This window comes from Canis aureus, chromosome 20 (genome assembly GCF_053574225.1).
Source record: "Canis aureus isolate CA01 chromosome 20, VMU_Caureus_v.1.0, whole genome shotgun sequence".
Lineage (NCBI taxonomy): Eukaryota > Metazoa > Chordata > Mammalia > Carnivora > Canidae > Canis > Canis aureus.
Genome location: NC_135630.1, coordinates 49978192 through 49993618, shown reverse-complemented (window position 1 = coordinate 49993618; position 15427 = coordinate 49978192). Strand labels below are relative to the sequence as shown.

Below are 15427 nucleotides of genomic sequence, written 5' to 3'. Positions count from 1 at the left end.
CTTTTTGTTTGTTTTGTTTTGTGATGATGTGAATGAGAAATTGAATCAGGCTATAGAGTCACTAAATTTATGGACCACTAGGAAATTTTTCAGAAGGGAATATTTTTCAGAAGATCCTTTCCTTAATTCCCTAAAGAAGGTTTTTGGTCTAATGAGCCTGAATCATTGGTTGACCATATTTTCTCTTATCTAAACTAAGAAGCTGCTCCTAGTAATAGGTGTGTTGTTTAGTCCAACAGAAATCCACATAAAGTAATGTTTTACCTTATCCAGCATCACTGGGGAGTGAAATTCATTTCATTACTTAATTTTCCAGGTAACTGGAGCTATACTAATGAAATATCAATCTGTGTAACAATTTTATTGAAAAGCTTTCTAACAGTTAGACATATCTTTGTTTTGTTTTTGAAATATGCTGAATAATGTAATTGTTCCTTATTTAAATAAGCCAATAAATAATTTTATACCTGATTTTTATAAACTTAGATTTTGCCCCCAAATTAGTTAAAGTCTTTGCTTGGGGTCTTCATAATCAAGTATAGTAGATTGGTCCTTATAGAAATGATGTCCATGTGTTAGACAGTTGTTCTTTCAATATCCCTCAATACCATAATTTTTAAAGTTATGATGACTGCTTTTTACCTTGTCCATTATGTCTCCATTTTGTTATAGCAATGTCTTTTTATTTCTGACAGTAGCCCCTCTCTAGTCACTCTCTTACCATTTCTTAATGAGACATGAATTTCTTGTCATGTGCTTCCTGAGGACTATGAGTTTAGATTATTAAATTTGTTAAAATTTAAGTCTAAATGGTAGTACAAACATTTTTAAATCAACAACCCAAAAGGCTCAATGATAAATATATATATTGGTATTTTGTTTTTATTTCTAACTTTGTATGAAATGCTGAGTCTCATGTTTAAGAGATCCTCTGGATAACTAAGAATTAGAAGCCTCAAGGTGAGCGAAGTTGTATGTGTGCATGCGTGTGTGTGTGTGTGTGTGTGTGTGACCAGTCTTTCAACTGGTGTGCTTAACACTTGAAAAGTAGTGGCACATCATTAAAAATAGAATCATACACATTTATACATACATATTTGCATGCATGCATACCTACGTATATAAGTTTGGGAGAAAAACAGGATCACAGTTGCATAAACTTCAATCACCCTTAATGTAGTCTATCAATCAAGGTATATTTACATTGAGAGACAGTTCTAGCCACTTTAAGTTGAAAGATTAAATCCAAATAGATAGGTGCTCACATAGCTAGTGAAAATCAGCAATAGCTTCTAGATTCAGTCCTAAGAACATCCCTCAAAACAACCATTGAACTACCCTGGCTTAAAACTGGAAACCTGCCACAATAGGAAGGCAGGGCTTCAGGAAGTCATAAATGGTAATGGTAACTTCAAAGATACACCACTTTAACTGATATCCAGGGATCTCCTCAACTTGCATCACAACTATTAGTTCCAGAAATACGTCACAACTGATCATTTTCTATTGGCAAACAAAACAAAACAACACCCTCTTACTTGCCACTTGATATACACAAAGGAAGAACACTATTGTGGAAAAATTCAATTTCTCCTTTGGATGAATACCAACAGAAGTAGCAGAAGGCGTTCTTATTTCCATATTCCAAACTTGAGTTAGTACATCTTATTATAGGTACTTAAAACCAGGTCTATTGCTCTATGAGAGTCTCTGAAATTATAGCTTTTAGTTTCAATTGTCTATCGTATAAGAAAACACACCAGAAGAAATTTTAAAGTAGGTATTGAATGACTAAAATAAGTGACTTAAGTAAACAATGGGAAAAATGGTGATTCTTATTTAAAGCATATACATACTTCAGTTGGTTAAGCATCAGATTCTTGATTTTGACTCAAGTTGAGACCTCAGGAATTTGAGATTGAGCCATGCTTGGGGCTTTGTGCTCTGTGGGGAGTCTGCTTGAAGTTCTCTCCCTCTGCCTCTCCCCCTCATACTAAATAAATAAACGAATAAATAAAATCTTTAAAAAAGAAAACATGAAGCACACGCATACACACATACCTTAAACCAAGTATCTGAAGTACCAGATTTACCAGTTACCACTGAAAACATCAATTAAAAATAAACATTAGCATAATTGGTATGGTGAAACTAGTGTTCTTATCCATTGCTAATAGAATTGGAAATTGATGTCACTATTGGGAAGACATTAGATAAATATTTTAAAAAAACATAAAATTGACAGTATTCTTTAAGAAATGATTCCTCTTTTGACTGAAGAAATTCATTGTAAATGTACTTATAATAACAAAAACCCAGATGCAATCTAAATATCCAGCAATAGGTAAACAGCTGACTACATTGTATTACCTCTCTAGCAGGGAATATGATGCTGTCATTGAAAATAATGTTTTGAAGACTTTAAAAAAATATCATTTCTTTAAAATGAGGTACTAAAGTGCTTACACAAGATCCTTATTTTTATTTTTAATTTTTTAATTTTTTTAAGATTCCTATTTTTTAAAAACAAAAATATTTATGCATATCGAGTTGGTAGAAAATGTTAATTTTCAAATAAATCTTCGCTACTTTTAAGCAATATGCAATATTTTTAAAAGATACTCTTGAAAGTAGGTGGACACTGAGAGGATGTGAGGGCAATGAGGAAGAAGAATGTTAATATTCTTTACCAGCAATTCCATTCCTAGAAGTGTATACTTAGAGATCATCTAAGAAAGTGTGTAAAATGCTAGGTCGAAGAAAACATGCTTATCTCAGTATTATTATTATAATAATGAAAAGATAAAACCAACCGGGGAACAGTTTGACAAATTATCATACATTATACTGATCATACTGAAAGAATTAATATAAAGTTTAAAATAATAGATCAACATAGAACATAATTTTGATGCTAAGATTTAATAATAAAAGCACAATATAAAATTGAGTGTCGGGGCACCTGGATGGCTCAGTGGTTGAGCATCTGCCTTTGGCTCAGGTCATGACTCTGGGATCCTCCGCAGGGAGCCTGCTTCTCCCTCTGCCTATGTTTCTGCCTCTCTCTCTGTATCTCTCATGAATATATAAATAAAATCTTTAAAAATATATAATAAAAGTGAGTGTCCTATGTAATTAATTGCACATTTAAAAAATAACTAAATAAATGAAATTTGAAATAGTCACATGAAGGAATACAACGTAACAGTGAAAATAAGTGAAGAGTGACTACAACAACCATGGATGAATATTAAAAATATAATCAGAATAAAATTCACAGAAGAGATCACATATGCAATTCAAATATGCAAAATCAAACAATTTCTGTTGGCAAGTACATATAATATGTACTAAAACTTGACAAAATACATGATAAAATTATCAATATATTGGACGTCTTTGGGATGAAAAAGGAATAGGAAAAGAAGGGGTGGGGAATAGGTTTAGGGCACATGCATACCTTCCAATGTTCTGGAAATATATTTTTAAATTCTGTGCCAGGTACATGAAATTTGTTTTCTCTTTATATATTGAAATATAATAAATATCGGTTTATATGGATTTAGAAGTCAATAACATTAATTTTAAAAGAAAACAAAAGAAAGAAAATATATAAACTGATAATGTTGTATATTGAGGATGTTGCGTCTATGAGTAATTAATCATTTTTCCCTTTTTTCTCCAAATTTTCTATAGCTTAGTTATTTTACTTTGCTAAGAATCTCACTTATGTTACTGTTATCTAATTGTAATTGAATAATAAGTATCCTCAGTTTTATTAATAAAACTCAGAATGTTTTTCCTTTTATATATATTCTTCAAATTTATATATATATATTTTTTCAAAGTGTTTATTAACTAAGTCAATGTCTCTAGCCATTGAAGAGCATGGCATGTATTTCCATATGAAAATATGAAGGAGTCAATTCATTCTGTTGAAAAAGCTACATTGATTCTGGCATTTTAAACTGGGAAATTGTTTCTTTTTGTTTGAGATTTTTGTATTTGTTTTATTTTGTTTTGTTTCATTTTTGGTAAGGGCTGTGTTATACATCAGAGTTACTGGCAGAAGGCATCAACCTCTAACATTCTAATTAAGACGTAAAGAAAAAAGTGATGCTGTAACTGGCATTTTATTTCATTCCTTAAAAGAATAAATCACTTGTTTAGACATTTGTAATATATTCACATGCATATGTGATACTGTGTGATTCTATTTGTTTGCCTTTGACAGCCTTAGATGCAAACTCCGAGGTGGGATGTTTTAAATGTCTAAAGTTTTTAGCATCGTCAGACATAATGAATGCTACAGTTAGTATCTACAGAATGTGTTAGATAGACTGCAATGAATTGTAAAACTAAACGTGCCGGATGTTTTCATAAATGTCCATTTTACTGTTACCAGTTATCCAATGATCTGTCATGTTTTTGTTACACAGGCAGTTATAGACAAAAGAATTAATTAACTAAATATAACCCATTCACGGAAGTAATTTCTGTTTTAATTAAAGTAATGCAATTAGCGGGCCTTCTTGCATCAAGATACATTTGGCATATTTTAGAGTTTAATTTTTGGTATTGAATTTAAAAAACGCTAATTGCGCCAGTTAATTAAACAGTGGCATTCTGCAGTGTAAAGAAGATTAGGCAGCCTCAGTTGTTTGTGTTTGTAATCTTTCTTCTGCAGGACCGAAGAATGAGTTGTTCCTCTTTTATGGGAAAGGACGCCCAGGAATTGTTAGAGGAATGGACTTGAATACCAAGATAGCTGATGAATACATGATCCCCATAGAGAATCTGGTAAACCCTCGTGCTTTAGATTTCCATGCAGAAACCAATTATATCTACTTTGCTGACACCACCAGTTTCCTAATTGGCCGGCAGAAGATAGATGGCACAGAGCGAGAAACCATCCTGAAAGATGGTAAGTGACAACATGTGATACTAGCATCAAACTGCCCACAGATAAAGTGGGGTGAGAGGATGAATCCAACATACTGTAAAACTTACTTTAACCAGAACCTAAGTAGTTACTGTTGATTTAAAAATATTTGTTAATTTAATTTTCTTGAGTGACATTATTTCTATATGTTTTTCGCATACCAGCATATTAAAACCTCCAGGCTGAAACGGAACTTGGGATTGTCCACCACATTGTAAACATTACTGGAATTAAATTAAGCTACTTATTCACTTTCATGGGAAAATGTAGATTTACAATTGTGTTCATAGTGCTATATGGCAGGACATAAGATTTCACAGGACATTAGAGACTTGTGCAATAGTTGATTCTTTCTAGGATGTTGGTCATGTCATTCAAAGTGCATTAGAAGTTTCAATGTCCCCATTGTCATTGCATTTCGTGCATATTGTTCCTTACTTTATAAATCATTAAAATTGAGTTCTCTGGAGTTGCCCTTGAAATATCTGTATTCACAGAGAAACTTTGTTTATACCTAGCTGTACTTATAGATATTTATATGCAAGACTATATTTGCAAACATATATGCCTATACTTTATTAAAACAGTGTATTTTATAAATTTCATGGCTTAGGAGCAACCGATCAAGTAACAAAATAATAGAACTTGGTATAGGTAGAAAATATCTTTTTTAATATTTTATTTATTTATTCATGAGAGACACAGAGAGAGGCAGAGAGTTAGGCAGAGGGAGAAGCAGGCTCTCTGCAGGGAGCCTGGTACAGAACTCGATCCCAGACCCCAGGATACGCCCTGAGTCAAAGGTAGACGCTCAACCACTGAGCCACACATGTATCCCAGTAGAAACTATATTTTTTAAGATTTTATTTATTTATACATGAGAGACACAGACAGAGAGGTGGAGACTTATGCAGAGGGAGGAGCAGGCTCCATGCAGGGAGCCCGATGCAGAACTCGATCCCGGACCCCGGGATCACACCCTGAATCAAAGGTAGATGCTCAACTGCTGAGCCACACATGCATCCCAGTAGAAAAGATCTTTAATAATTAAGCAAGGCAAATCGTTGACTGCTAGTCACCTTTAGACGTGTTCAGTAATGATTCTGGTACTCAGTTTCCTCACATATACAATCTGCTTACTTCTCAAATATTTTAAAAATCCTTCATTTAGGGAACATTAATTATATGCTTATTAGATGAGGAACAGTGCGCTAGCTCTCTTAGAAGATAAAAGGAGGGATCCCTGGGTGGCGCTGCAGTTTAGCGCCTGCCTTTGGCCCAGGGCGCGATCCTGGAGACCCGGGATCGAATCCCACATCGGGCTCCCGGTGCATGGAGCCTGCTTCTCCCTCTGCCTGTGTCTCTGCCTCTCTCTCTCTCTCTGTGTGACTATCACAAATAAATAAAAAAAATAAAAAAAAAAAGGAAGATAAAAGGAATGTTAGAAAGTGGTTACAAAAAAAAAAAAAGTGGTTACCACCTTTAAGAAGTTCATAATCTACCTTTGGAAATAATATAAATGCACAAAAAAAATGTAAATACTTTGCAGCATTTGATTTGATTAAGTTTAAGTGGACCCAAAGAAATATATAATTATTGGAGAATGTCCATGTAATGGGTCTCCACAGGAAGGAAAATATGTCTTCATGTGAATGTTCCTAGAGAACTTTATGTGTTCAGGAAGTATTTGGGGTAGATCTTAAAGGAAGAATGTTACAAGGTAGGGGAGGATATTTCAGCAACCAGGAATTCCATAGAAAAAAGAAAAAACAAAACAAAACAATCAAGAACTCCAGAAAGAGAATGAAGGGGACATTAAGTAGATCATTACAGGAGGTTTTGGTTGCAGGGAACAGGGTCAGAGGATCGATGGAAAGTGAGAGGTGATTAAATGAAAGACCTGAAATGTGATGTGAAGGGACTGGAGGAAATCCTGAAGGAGCTAAGGGGCAGGAAATACTTTGAGTCAAAGGATAATGTGAATGAAAACATATTTTAAGAGAATCAATCTGGTGGTGGTGTGCAGAATGGAGCAGAGAGGGCCACCTGGGTGGCTTAGTGGTTGAACGTCTGCTTCGGCTCAGATCTCATTATCCTGGGGTCCTGGCATCGAATCCCACATCAGGCTTTTCATGAAGGACTGAAATGTAACATAGAAGGTTCTTGGTTTCCTTTCAAAATATGTCAGTTCCTGTGCTGTGACTGAATGTTCCAGCTAATAACCTTAACTTTGATGACAATATCTTATCAGTGACATTGGTAAATCTTTGCATTTCACCACAGCAACAGAGATCAGTTGTAATAGCCACTTGACTGCCAGGCACATCTGTACCGTGTTGCTTTGGCAGTATGAAGGTTATGGGAACATTTTGTAGATTTAACACCTGAAATATACTTAACATTTTGATATTCCTATGGAAGGACTGCTTAATGCTTTTTTATTAATATTCTTTCTTACCAAGAGAATAATAAAGACATTATGATCTAGGATTAACAACATGTCAATACAGAACTTATATTTGGCAATTGACAGTTTATCATTCTTGAAATCAGAAAATTCTATGTGCAGTCACTAATTTAGTCACTAATTTAGCTAGCGTATCCTCTATCCAACCTGAAGACTGAGAGGCAATGCTTGGTTTGACAAAGTATTTTGTAAGGTTGGTAGAAATTCTGAGTCTTAGATAAATTTGTACAGTTTGAAGTACAAGGATATAAAGATTTTGCTGTTTGTAAATAAAACATTAATATTTTGAACATCTTTCATGTAAGCTTAGAGGTTTTCTATAAAGAAAGAAAAACACCAACAGCATTTCAAAAAAGGCCCATCTCTATTCATTCTTTGATTTTTCTTTTTTTCTCTCAGAGGTGTATGGAAAACTTCCTAAATGTGGTATATTCTATAGTCTGTAGAATCTTGTGAGCTAAAACAGCAGTTAAATAAAAGAAAAGGGAAAATTGTCCCTTACTTACATCTAGATACTTACATCTACCTCAATGAGTACTAAAAGTATCTATGAAATGAAGACATATTAGTGATTTAATTAAAATAGACTTCTATTAAGACAGAGCATTTACCAATCTGTAAGTTTCCTATTCTCTAGAATTCTTACTATAATTTTTATAAAATTCATACTATTTCTTTTAATTTATTATTTGATTTATTTTTTGGTCTAGTTAATAAATTCTGCAAATACCTTCACTGTTCCAGGTGCTATCATAGGTGATGGGAATGCTGCAGGAAATAGGATAAAGTTTCATACTTAGTGTACCTAATAGTGAGAGGCAGATAATAAACACATAAATGAATAGGATAATGATAACTGCTGTACCAGAAATAAAGTAGGACACTGTGGTAAAAAGGAAAAGGAGATATCAACAGGAAGCACAATTAGACTAAGTGGTCAGGGAATTTAAATAAACCATTCTCTCTAGGTATAACTATTATACTATCTAAGAGAACAAGATAGATGCTTTTTATAAGATCAAATTCACTTTCATCTCCTTGGGTGTCCTGTCCAAGATTCATTTTTCATTGCAGTATGCATTATAATTTTCAGTAGAAAGGATAAAAATATAAAAATAATAATTTAGTATTCAATTTATTATTGTATGCATTCTGTTAATGCAGTACTTGTTCTGCTGTATAAATTAATTCTACTGGGATACATATATCCAAATAGAAAGCATGTTAAAACAATCTTTCATATTGTTCCATATTTTTAAAATCTTAAAAAAAAACACTCAAAGCATTTTTCCTGAGTTTGAAAGTTATTAATGCCTGCAGCTATAACAGAAAAACTACTTTCAACAGCTCCCATAATTAAACTGGAGATCTGAGGTCACCAAGTTGGTGGTAATTTGTTACAACAGCCACAGGTACTAACAGAAAGCCTGTGCTCGTAACCAGTTTATGGACCAAACTTATATATATATATATATTTTTATGGTGGGTACTATTTGATTGAGATCTGAAATGGGTACAGGTTTCCACACCTCAGACTCCTTTTACTGACGGTATTTACAAGCATCATGAAATTGGAGAACAATGAAACACTTTGGATAGGAGGCAACTTAGGATCTCTTTTCTGACATTATGAATAGAAGTGTAGCCAGGAGGAAGGGGAAGGAGTCTTTCTGTGCAGAACATATTCTCCAAATAACATGTTTGAAGATAATCTGTTGACATTCTATGGAAGGGTAGTGCCTTATCTGTATGTTAGCTTGTCCAGCATCTGAGGATCAAACCCTATTCTTCAGCTGGGTCCCATCACCGGCATCTCCATACTCCCTCCATGGATTTTAGAATCCAACAGTTCCTTTGTGGGTTTGAAATGCATGGTATCATACCTGGAACATGAATTATTAGTCATCATTGTAATCCTTAGAACCCTCACTACAGGGATGTCTGGGTGGCTCGACCTTGAGCTTCTGCCTTAGGCTCAGGGCATGATCCTGGGATTGAGTCCTACATCGGGCTCCACGCAAGGAGCCTCCTTATTTTTCCTCTGCCTCTCTTTCTGGTCTCTCATGAATAAATAAATAAAATCTTAAAAAAAAAAAAAAGGAAACTTCATTACAACACCAGCCGCACCCCCAGATGTGCCCACCAAATTAAGACCCACTTCAGAACTCCAGAAATATTTCTAGGTCTCTAATCTAACTGGTCAGTGGGTGGCTACTTACAACAGATTACAGGACTTTATCTTTCCCAAATGATACCAACCTTAGAGTCAGATTATCATTTTCCAGAGATCACGATTTTGTCTTGGATATCAATGAACTATATCATTATTCCCCAGAAATTTCTAGTTTGTCATAAAGATCCAGTTTGTATGTAGGTATGTGTGTATTTATTTTTAGTTTTATTTTTATTCCAGTGTAGGTAACATACAGTGCTTATTAGTCTCAGATGTACAACATAGCAACTTAACAATTCCATATATTACTCAGTGTATATCAAGGTAAGTGTACTCTTAATTCCTTTCACCTATTTCAGGCATCCTCTCGCCCACTTATTTGGTAATGCTCTGTTTGTTCCCTATAGTTAGAGTCTATTTTTTGGTTTCTCTCTCTCTTTTTTTCTGTTTTTGTTTTTTGTTGTCATCCCTTTGTTTTATTTCTTAAATTCCACATATGAGTGAAATTATTTCACTTAGCATTATACCCTCTAGAACGACCGATGTTATTGCAAATAAGATTTCATTCTTTTTTATGTATGAGTAATATATATATATATATAATATACATAATATATATTATAAAAAACTCATGTTCTTTATGCATATATCTATCAATGGACACTTAGGCTGCTTTTGTAATTTGGCTATTGTAAATAATGCTGTAATAAACATAGGGGTGCACATACCCCTTCAATTTTTTTTTTTCATTTTCTTTGGATAAATACCCAGTAGTACAATTACTGGATCAGATAGTAGTTTTACTTTTAAATTTTTGAGGAACCTCCATACTGTTTTCCACAGTGGTTGCACCCAGTTTGCATTCCCTCAGGCTTCCTTTTTCTCTATGTTCTTGTCAACACTTGTTTCTTCAGTTTTGATTTTAGCCATTCTGACAAGTGTGAGGTGGTATCTCATTGTGATTTTGATTTGTATTTCCTGATAATTAGTAATATTAAGCATCTTTTCATGTATCTGTTGGCCATCTGTATGTCTTCTTTGGAGACATGCCTGTTCATGTCTCTGTGTGTTTTTTAATTGGATTATTTACGCTTTGGGTATTGAATCATATAAGTTTTTTATATATTTTGTACACTAACCCCTTACCAGATATGTCATTTGCAAATATATTCTCTTATTCAGTAGGTTGCCTTTTAGTTTTGTTGGTTATTTCTTTTGCTGTGCAGAAGCTTTTTATTTTTTTTTATATAGTTTCAATAGTTTATTTTTGCTTTTGTTTCCCTTGCTTCAAGAGACCTATCTAGAAAGATGTTATTACATCCAGTGGCAGAGAAATTGCTGCCTGTGCCCTCTTCTAGAAGTTTTTTTGTTTGTTTGTTTGTTTTTGTTTTTGTTTTTGTTTTTGTTTTTTTCAGGTCTCACATTGAGGTCTTTAATCCATTTTGAGTTTATTTTTGTGTATGGTATAAGAATGTAGTCCAATCTAATTCTTTTAGGCATTTAGCTTCCCAGTTTTCCCAGCACCATTTGTTGAAGAGACTGCCTTTTCCCATATTTTTGTCTCCTTTCTCAAATATTCATTGACCACAGAATTGTAGGTTTATTTCTAGGCTCTCTATTCTATTGATCTATGTGCCTATTTTTTGTGCCAATACCATATTGTTTTGATGACTACAGTTTTGCAATATAACTTGAGGTCTGGAATTATGATACTGTTTTTTCTTATTCAAGGTTGTTTTGGCTACTTGATATCTTATGTGGTTCCATACAAATTTTAGGATTGTTTGTTCTAATTCTGTGAAAAAAAAAACATTTAGTATTTTAATAGGGATTGCATTAAATCTATAGATTGCTTTGGGTAGTGTAGATTTTTTAATAATATTTGTACTTCAATCCATGAGCATGAAATATCTTTCCGTTTGTTTGTGTCATCTTGAATTTCTTTCATCAGTGTTTTATATAGCTTTCAGAGTGCAGATCTTCCAGCCCTTTGGCTAAGTTTATTTCTAGGTATTTAATTATTTTTGGTGCACTTATAAATGGGATTGTTTTCTTAATTTATCTTTCTGCTACTTCATTATTAGTGTATAGAAATGCAATGGATTTCTATACATTCATTTTGTATTCTGCAACCTTACTGAATTTATTTATCTGCTCTGGTAGTGTTTTGGTAGAGTTGTTAGAGTTTTCTATATTTAGTATCATGTTGTCGGCAAATAGGGAAAGGTTTACGTCTTCCTTGCCAATTCTGATGCCTTTTATTTCTTTGTGTGTGTTGTCTGATTGCTGTAGCTAGAGCTTCCAGAACTGTGTTTAATAAAAGAAGCGAGAGTGAACATTGTTGTCTTGTTCCTGACCTTTGGGGAAAGCTCACCCTTTGTACTTGAATGTCAATAAACTTCAGCATTATACAACTCTCTAGGAGTTTCTAGTCATAGAGAGCCAGTTTTACAGCAATGAAACAAACATGTTAAGATATCACAAGTTATGTTAGAAAGTTCTCATGAACTTTGTTTTTTTGCTTATTCATTTATATTCAATTAATTAACATATAATGTATTATTTGTTTCAGAGGTAGATGTAAGTGATTCATCAGTCTTAAATAATACCCAATGCTCATTACATCACATGCCATGAACTTTAAATAGTGAGTATGCCTTGCAAACCATTTTAAGATTAAAAACTACCTTTCACTCGCTGCTTTTATTTTTTATTTTTTTTTTAATTTTTATTCATTTATGATAGTCACACAGAGAGAGAGAGGCAGAGACACAGGCAGAGGGAGAAGCAGGCTCCATGCACTGGGAGCCCGATGTGGGATTCGATCCCGGGTCTCCAGGATCGCGCCCTGGGCCAAAGGCAGGTGCTAAACCGCTGCGCCACCCAGGGATCCCCACTCGCTGCTTTTAGATTAGAGGTGCATATCAATCTCATTTTTCTGACATTAACTTTTAAAGGAAAAGCTCTGAGACTCTGAGAGATGTAGACACTGACCTACCATTAGAAAAAAAAAAATAATGAATACATTTATTGGTTATGAGGCATTTCCTAATTAAAACTTTAAGAAGAGATTTATGAGCATTTGCAAGTCATAAGAATCTAATGGATACTGTCCTACTGAGTAGCAAGGTCAGAGCCTGTTTGCATATACTGACTCCCATTAACTATCAATAAAATGTTTTTCCAGGATTCACTAGAAATTTGAGTTCTGAAATATGGGTTCAGTTTCGTTGTTAATTTGCAACTATATATTTATCATATTTTAAAATATTTGTCTTGAAGTATATGCGATATTTGAAAAAACTGTAAGCCAATATCATATCCTTTTGTCTGAAAAGTTGACATGAATAGAAGCTTGAACTCTGGATTTAAAATACAATGTCATAAAAAAAATGTAATTGATTGTGTGGCTAATGAATTTGAAGAAGAGATCTATCCCCTTATTTGTTTCCACACAACATAGGCCTTTATATCAGGCATAAGCATCGACAAATACATGCTATTTGTACTACAGATGCATGCATACAACAAACTACAAATACATGGATACACACATTACCTGAGAATAGCTCCAGAAGCTTCTACAAAAAGTCTATTATCTTGTAAATGCTAAATTGCTGTGAAGGTCAAAGGAGATAATGTGAAAATACTTGGTAATCTCCAAAGTACCATTAGAATCTTATCACAAATGTAACCATTTTATCTATAGATATTTTGATCAGTATAATTTTTTGCACATTTTAAACAAGTTACCATTTTTCAGAATAAATGAAAAGAAATGCATTCTACCCAGTTGCATAATTAGCCTTAGCATTATGTGATTTTTATTTGTTACTCAAGGAATCATTTGGGAATCCTTTATTAACCCAGGACTACTATTGTAAACTTTGACTCTAATTGTAGTATTGCTTAATTTAATACAAATTTTTTATTAAAGCCACATTTGATAAATTATTCTTGGCTGACATGACTGTGAGGGTCCTGGAGTAGGAAATGTTAGCTCAGGGCAGCCCAGGTGGCTCAGCGGTCTAGCACCGCCTTCAGCCCAGGGTGTGATCCTGGAGACCCGGGATTGAGTCCCACATCGGGCTGCCTACATGGAGCCTGCTTCTCCCTCTGCCTGTGTCTCTGCCTCTGTCTCTCTCTGTCTCTCTCTCTCTCTTTCTGTGTCTCTCATGAATGAGTAAATAAAATCTTAAAAAAAATGCTAATCTTGCAAGCTGAGCAAGTTCCCATAAAACTAACCGTTTTGAGAAGATTTTAGGGGGGTGGTAATAGTCATATGTGTAACAAACATATCGAAAAATGATCTGATCTATCTGAAGCATAACTATTTTTTGTCTCCTATTTGGATTTGAAAATGTATTTTGTAGACTCTCTTACTAACAAAACTTTTGAGAGCAAAACTCCATCAAATCCCAATCCTTTCTCCTCACAACTAGGCAACTGATAGATTTCTCAGACTTTAAATCAGAAACACAGTATCAATTTGGTAATTAGTTGCCCAATCCAGTCCACTATATGTACATGTATATCACAATTCTAAATTCAATCTATCATCAAGTCTTCCATGCTTATCACTTGTATTGTGTTCTGGCTGGAAGCCTGGAAAAGGAAAGGAGGATGTATTTGGTTCCTCATCTTTCTTTGCCCTGCACTTATTTTCCCTGCCAACAATCCCAGCTTGCTAGTCAGTTACCAGTGTTCACTCACTTCTCAACATTGGCCGGAACTGATGAGAGGGGTGTGAATGGTTAGGAGTGATAAGGAGACAGCAAGCGTCTTATTTGAACAAGTCTTGTTGTAAACTGGCCTCTCTCTGAGCATAATGAATCTTTAAAATTTACTCTCTTGAGGGATTTGGGTATGTGTGTGTCTCTATACCTGTCTGTATAGATGTGCAAGCTTTTGGGGGCTTTTCTGTTGAATCTCACTTTTTCATTTCCCTTGGCCAAAGTATATGGAATTCTATGCTTGTGACTTTGCATCCCTGAATATCTAGTTCACGCCCATCGTGTAATTGTTTGAGTCCTCATACCCAGCTGGACAGCTTTGTACTCATCTAAAGACATTCCTCGGCCAGCGTTCTTTTCTGTCTGGTCTACAGAATAATTTGCAAACCTTCTGCCACAGTAAACTCTGGGAGTATAGAAATAGTGCAAATCAACCACCACTAACTACTCTGCCACCAACTGTTAAGAGCTCAATTCAGAGATCTCTCAGAAGTACCACGGAAGCTCCATCACTGGAGCTCTTTCCTATCACCTTGGGAGCTTGAAGGGCAGGGACTAGAGTCATAGAGAAAAGTAACATCTTGAAAGTTCTCTTCCCTTTACATCGTTGATCCTGTTGAGACCTCCACGAGTTGTGGAAACAATTATGATCTAGTTCATTGTAAAAATGAGAACTTTTTTCCCCCTACATTCATTTTTGCATTTTTTTTTTATCATTTTGGCTCATAACCCAATCTTTAATTTTAACATCCCATTACAAATGTCACAGTGAGTTACTGTTGCTCCTAATTCTGCAACCAAATTGCCAATGTTCTAATAGTCATTAGGCAGTGGTCCAAATGACACCTGGAAAGGAAAACAAGTGTAAGACTATTTTGAAAATTCATTTAAACATACAGGTGGTAACAAATAATATTTTCACTCCCCTTTATGCTCCTAGTTCCTTTTTTTATTATCTAATTTTAATATTACCTAGATTCTTAATTTTTATTTTAAACACTTTAAGGATTTTGCAAGGATTAGAATTCTTTTCAAATTAAAAAATAATGTGTTTGAAAATAATAATAAAAGCACACTCTAAAACTCTCAAGAGGTTCCAAGACAGTGCCATC

General features: G+C 34.3%; 1 protein-coding gene across 10 annotated transcripts in view; it reads left to right on the top strand.

Annotated features, from left to right (window-relative positions):
• Window positions 1–15427, top strand: part of LRP1B (LDL receptor related protein 1B) — a 1828472-nt gene that overhangs the window by 1063259 nt on the left and 749786 nt on the right. For all 10 annotated transcript variants that reach the window (XM_077861563.1, XM_077861564.1, XM_077861559.1 and 7 more), the window contains one exon: window positions 4688–4924. In XM_077861563.1, coding sequence (XP_077717689.1) covers window positions 4688–4924 — 237 coding nt within the window. The remainder of the gene's footprint in view (window positions 1–4687; window positions 4925–15427) is intronic.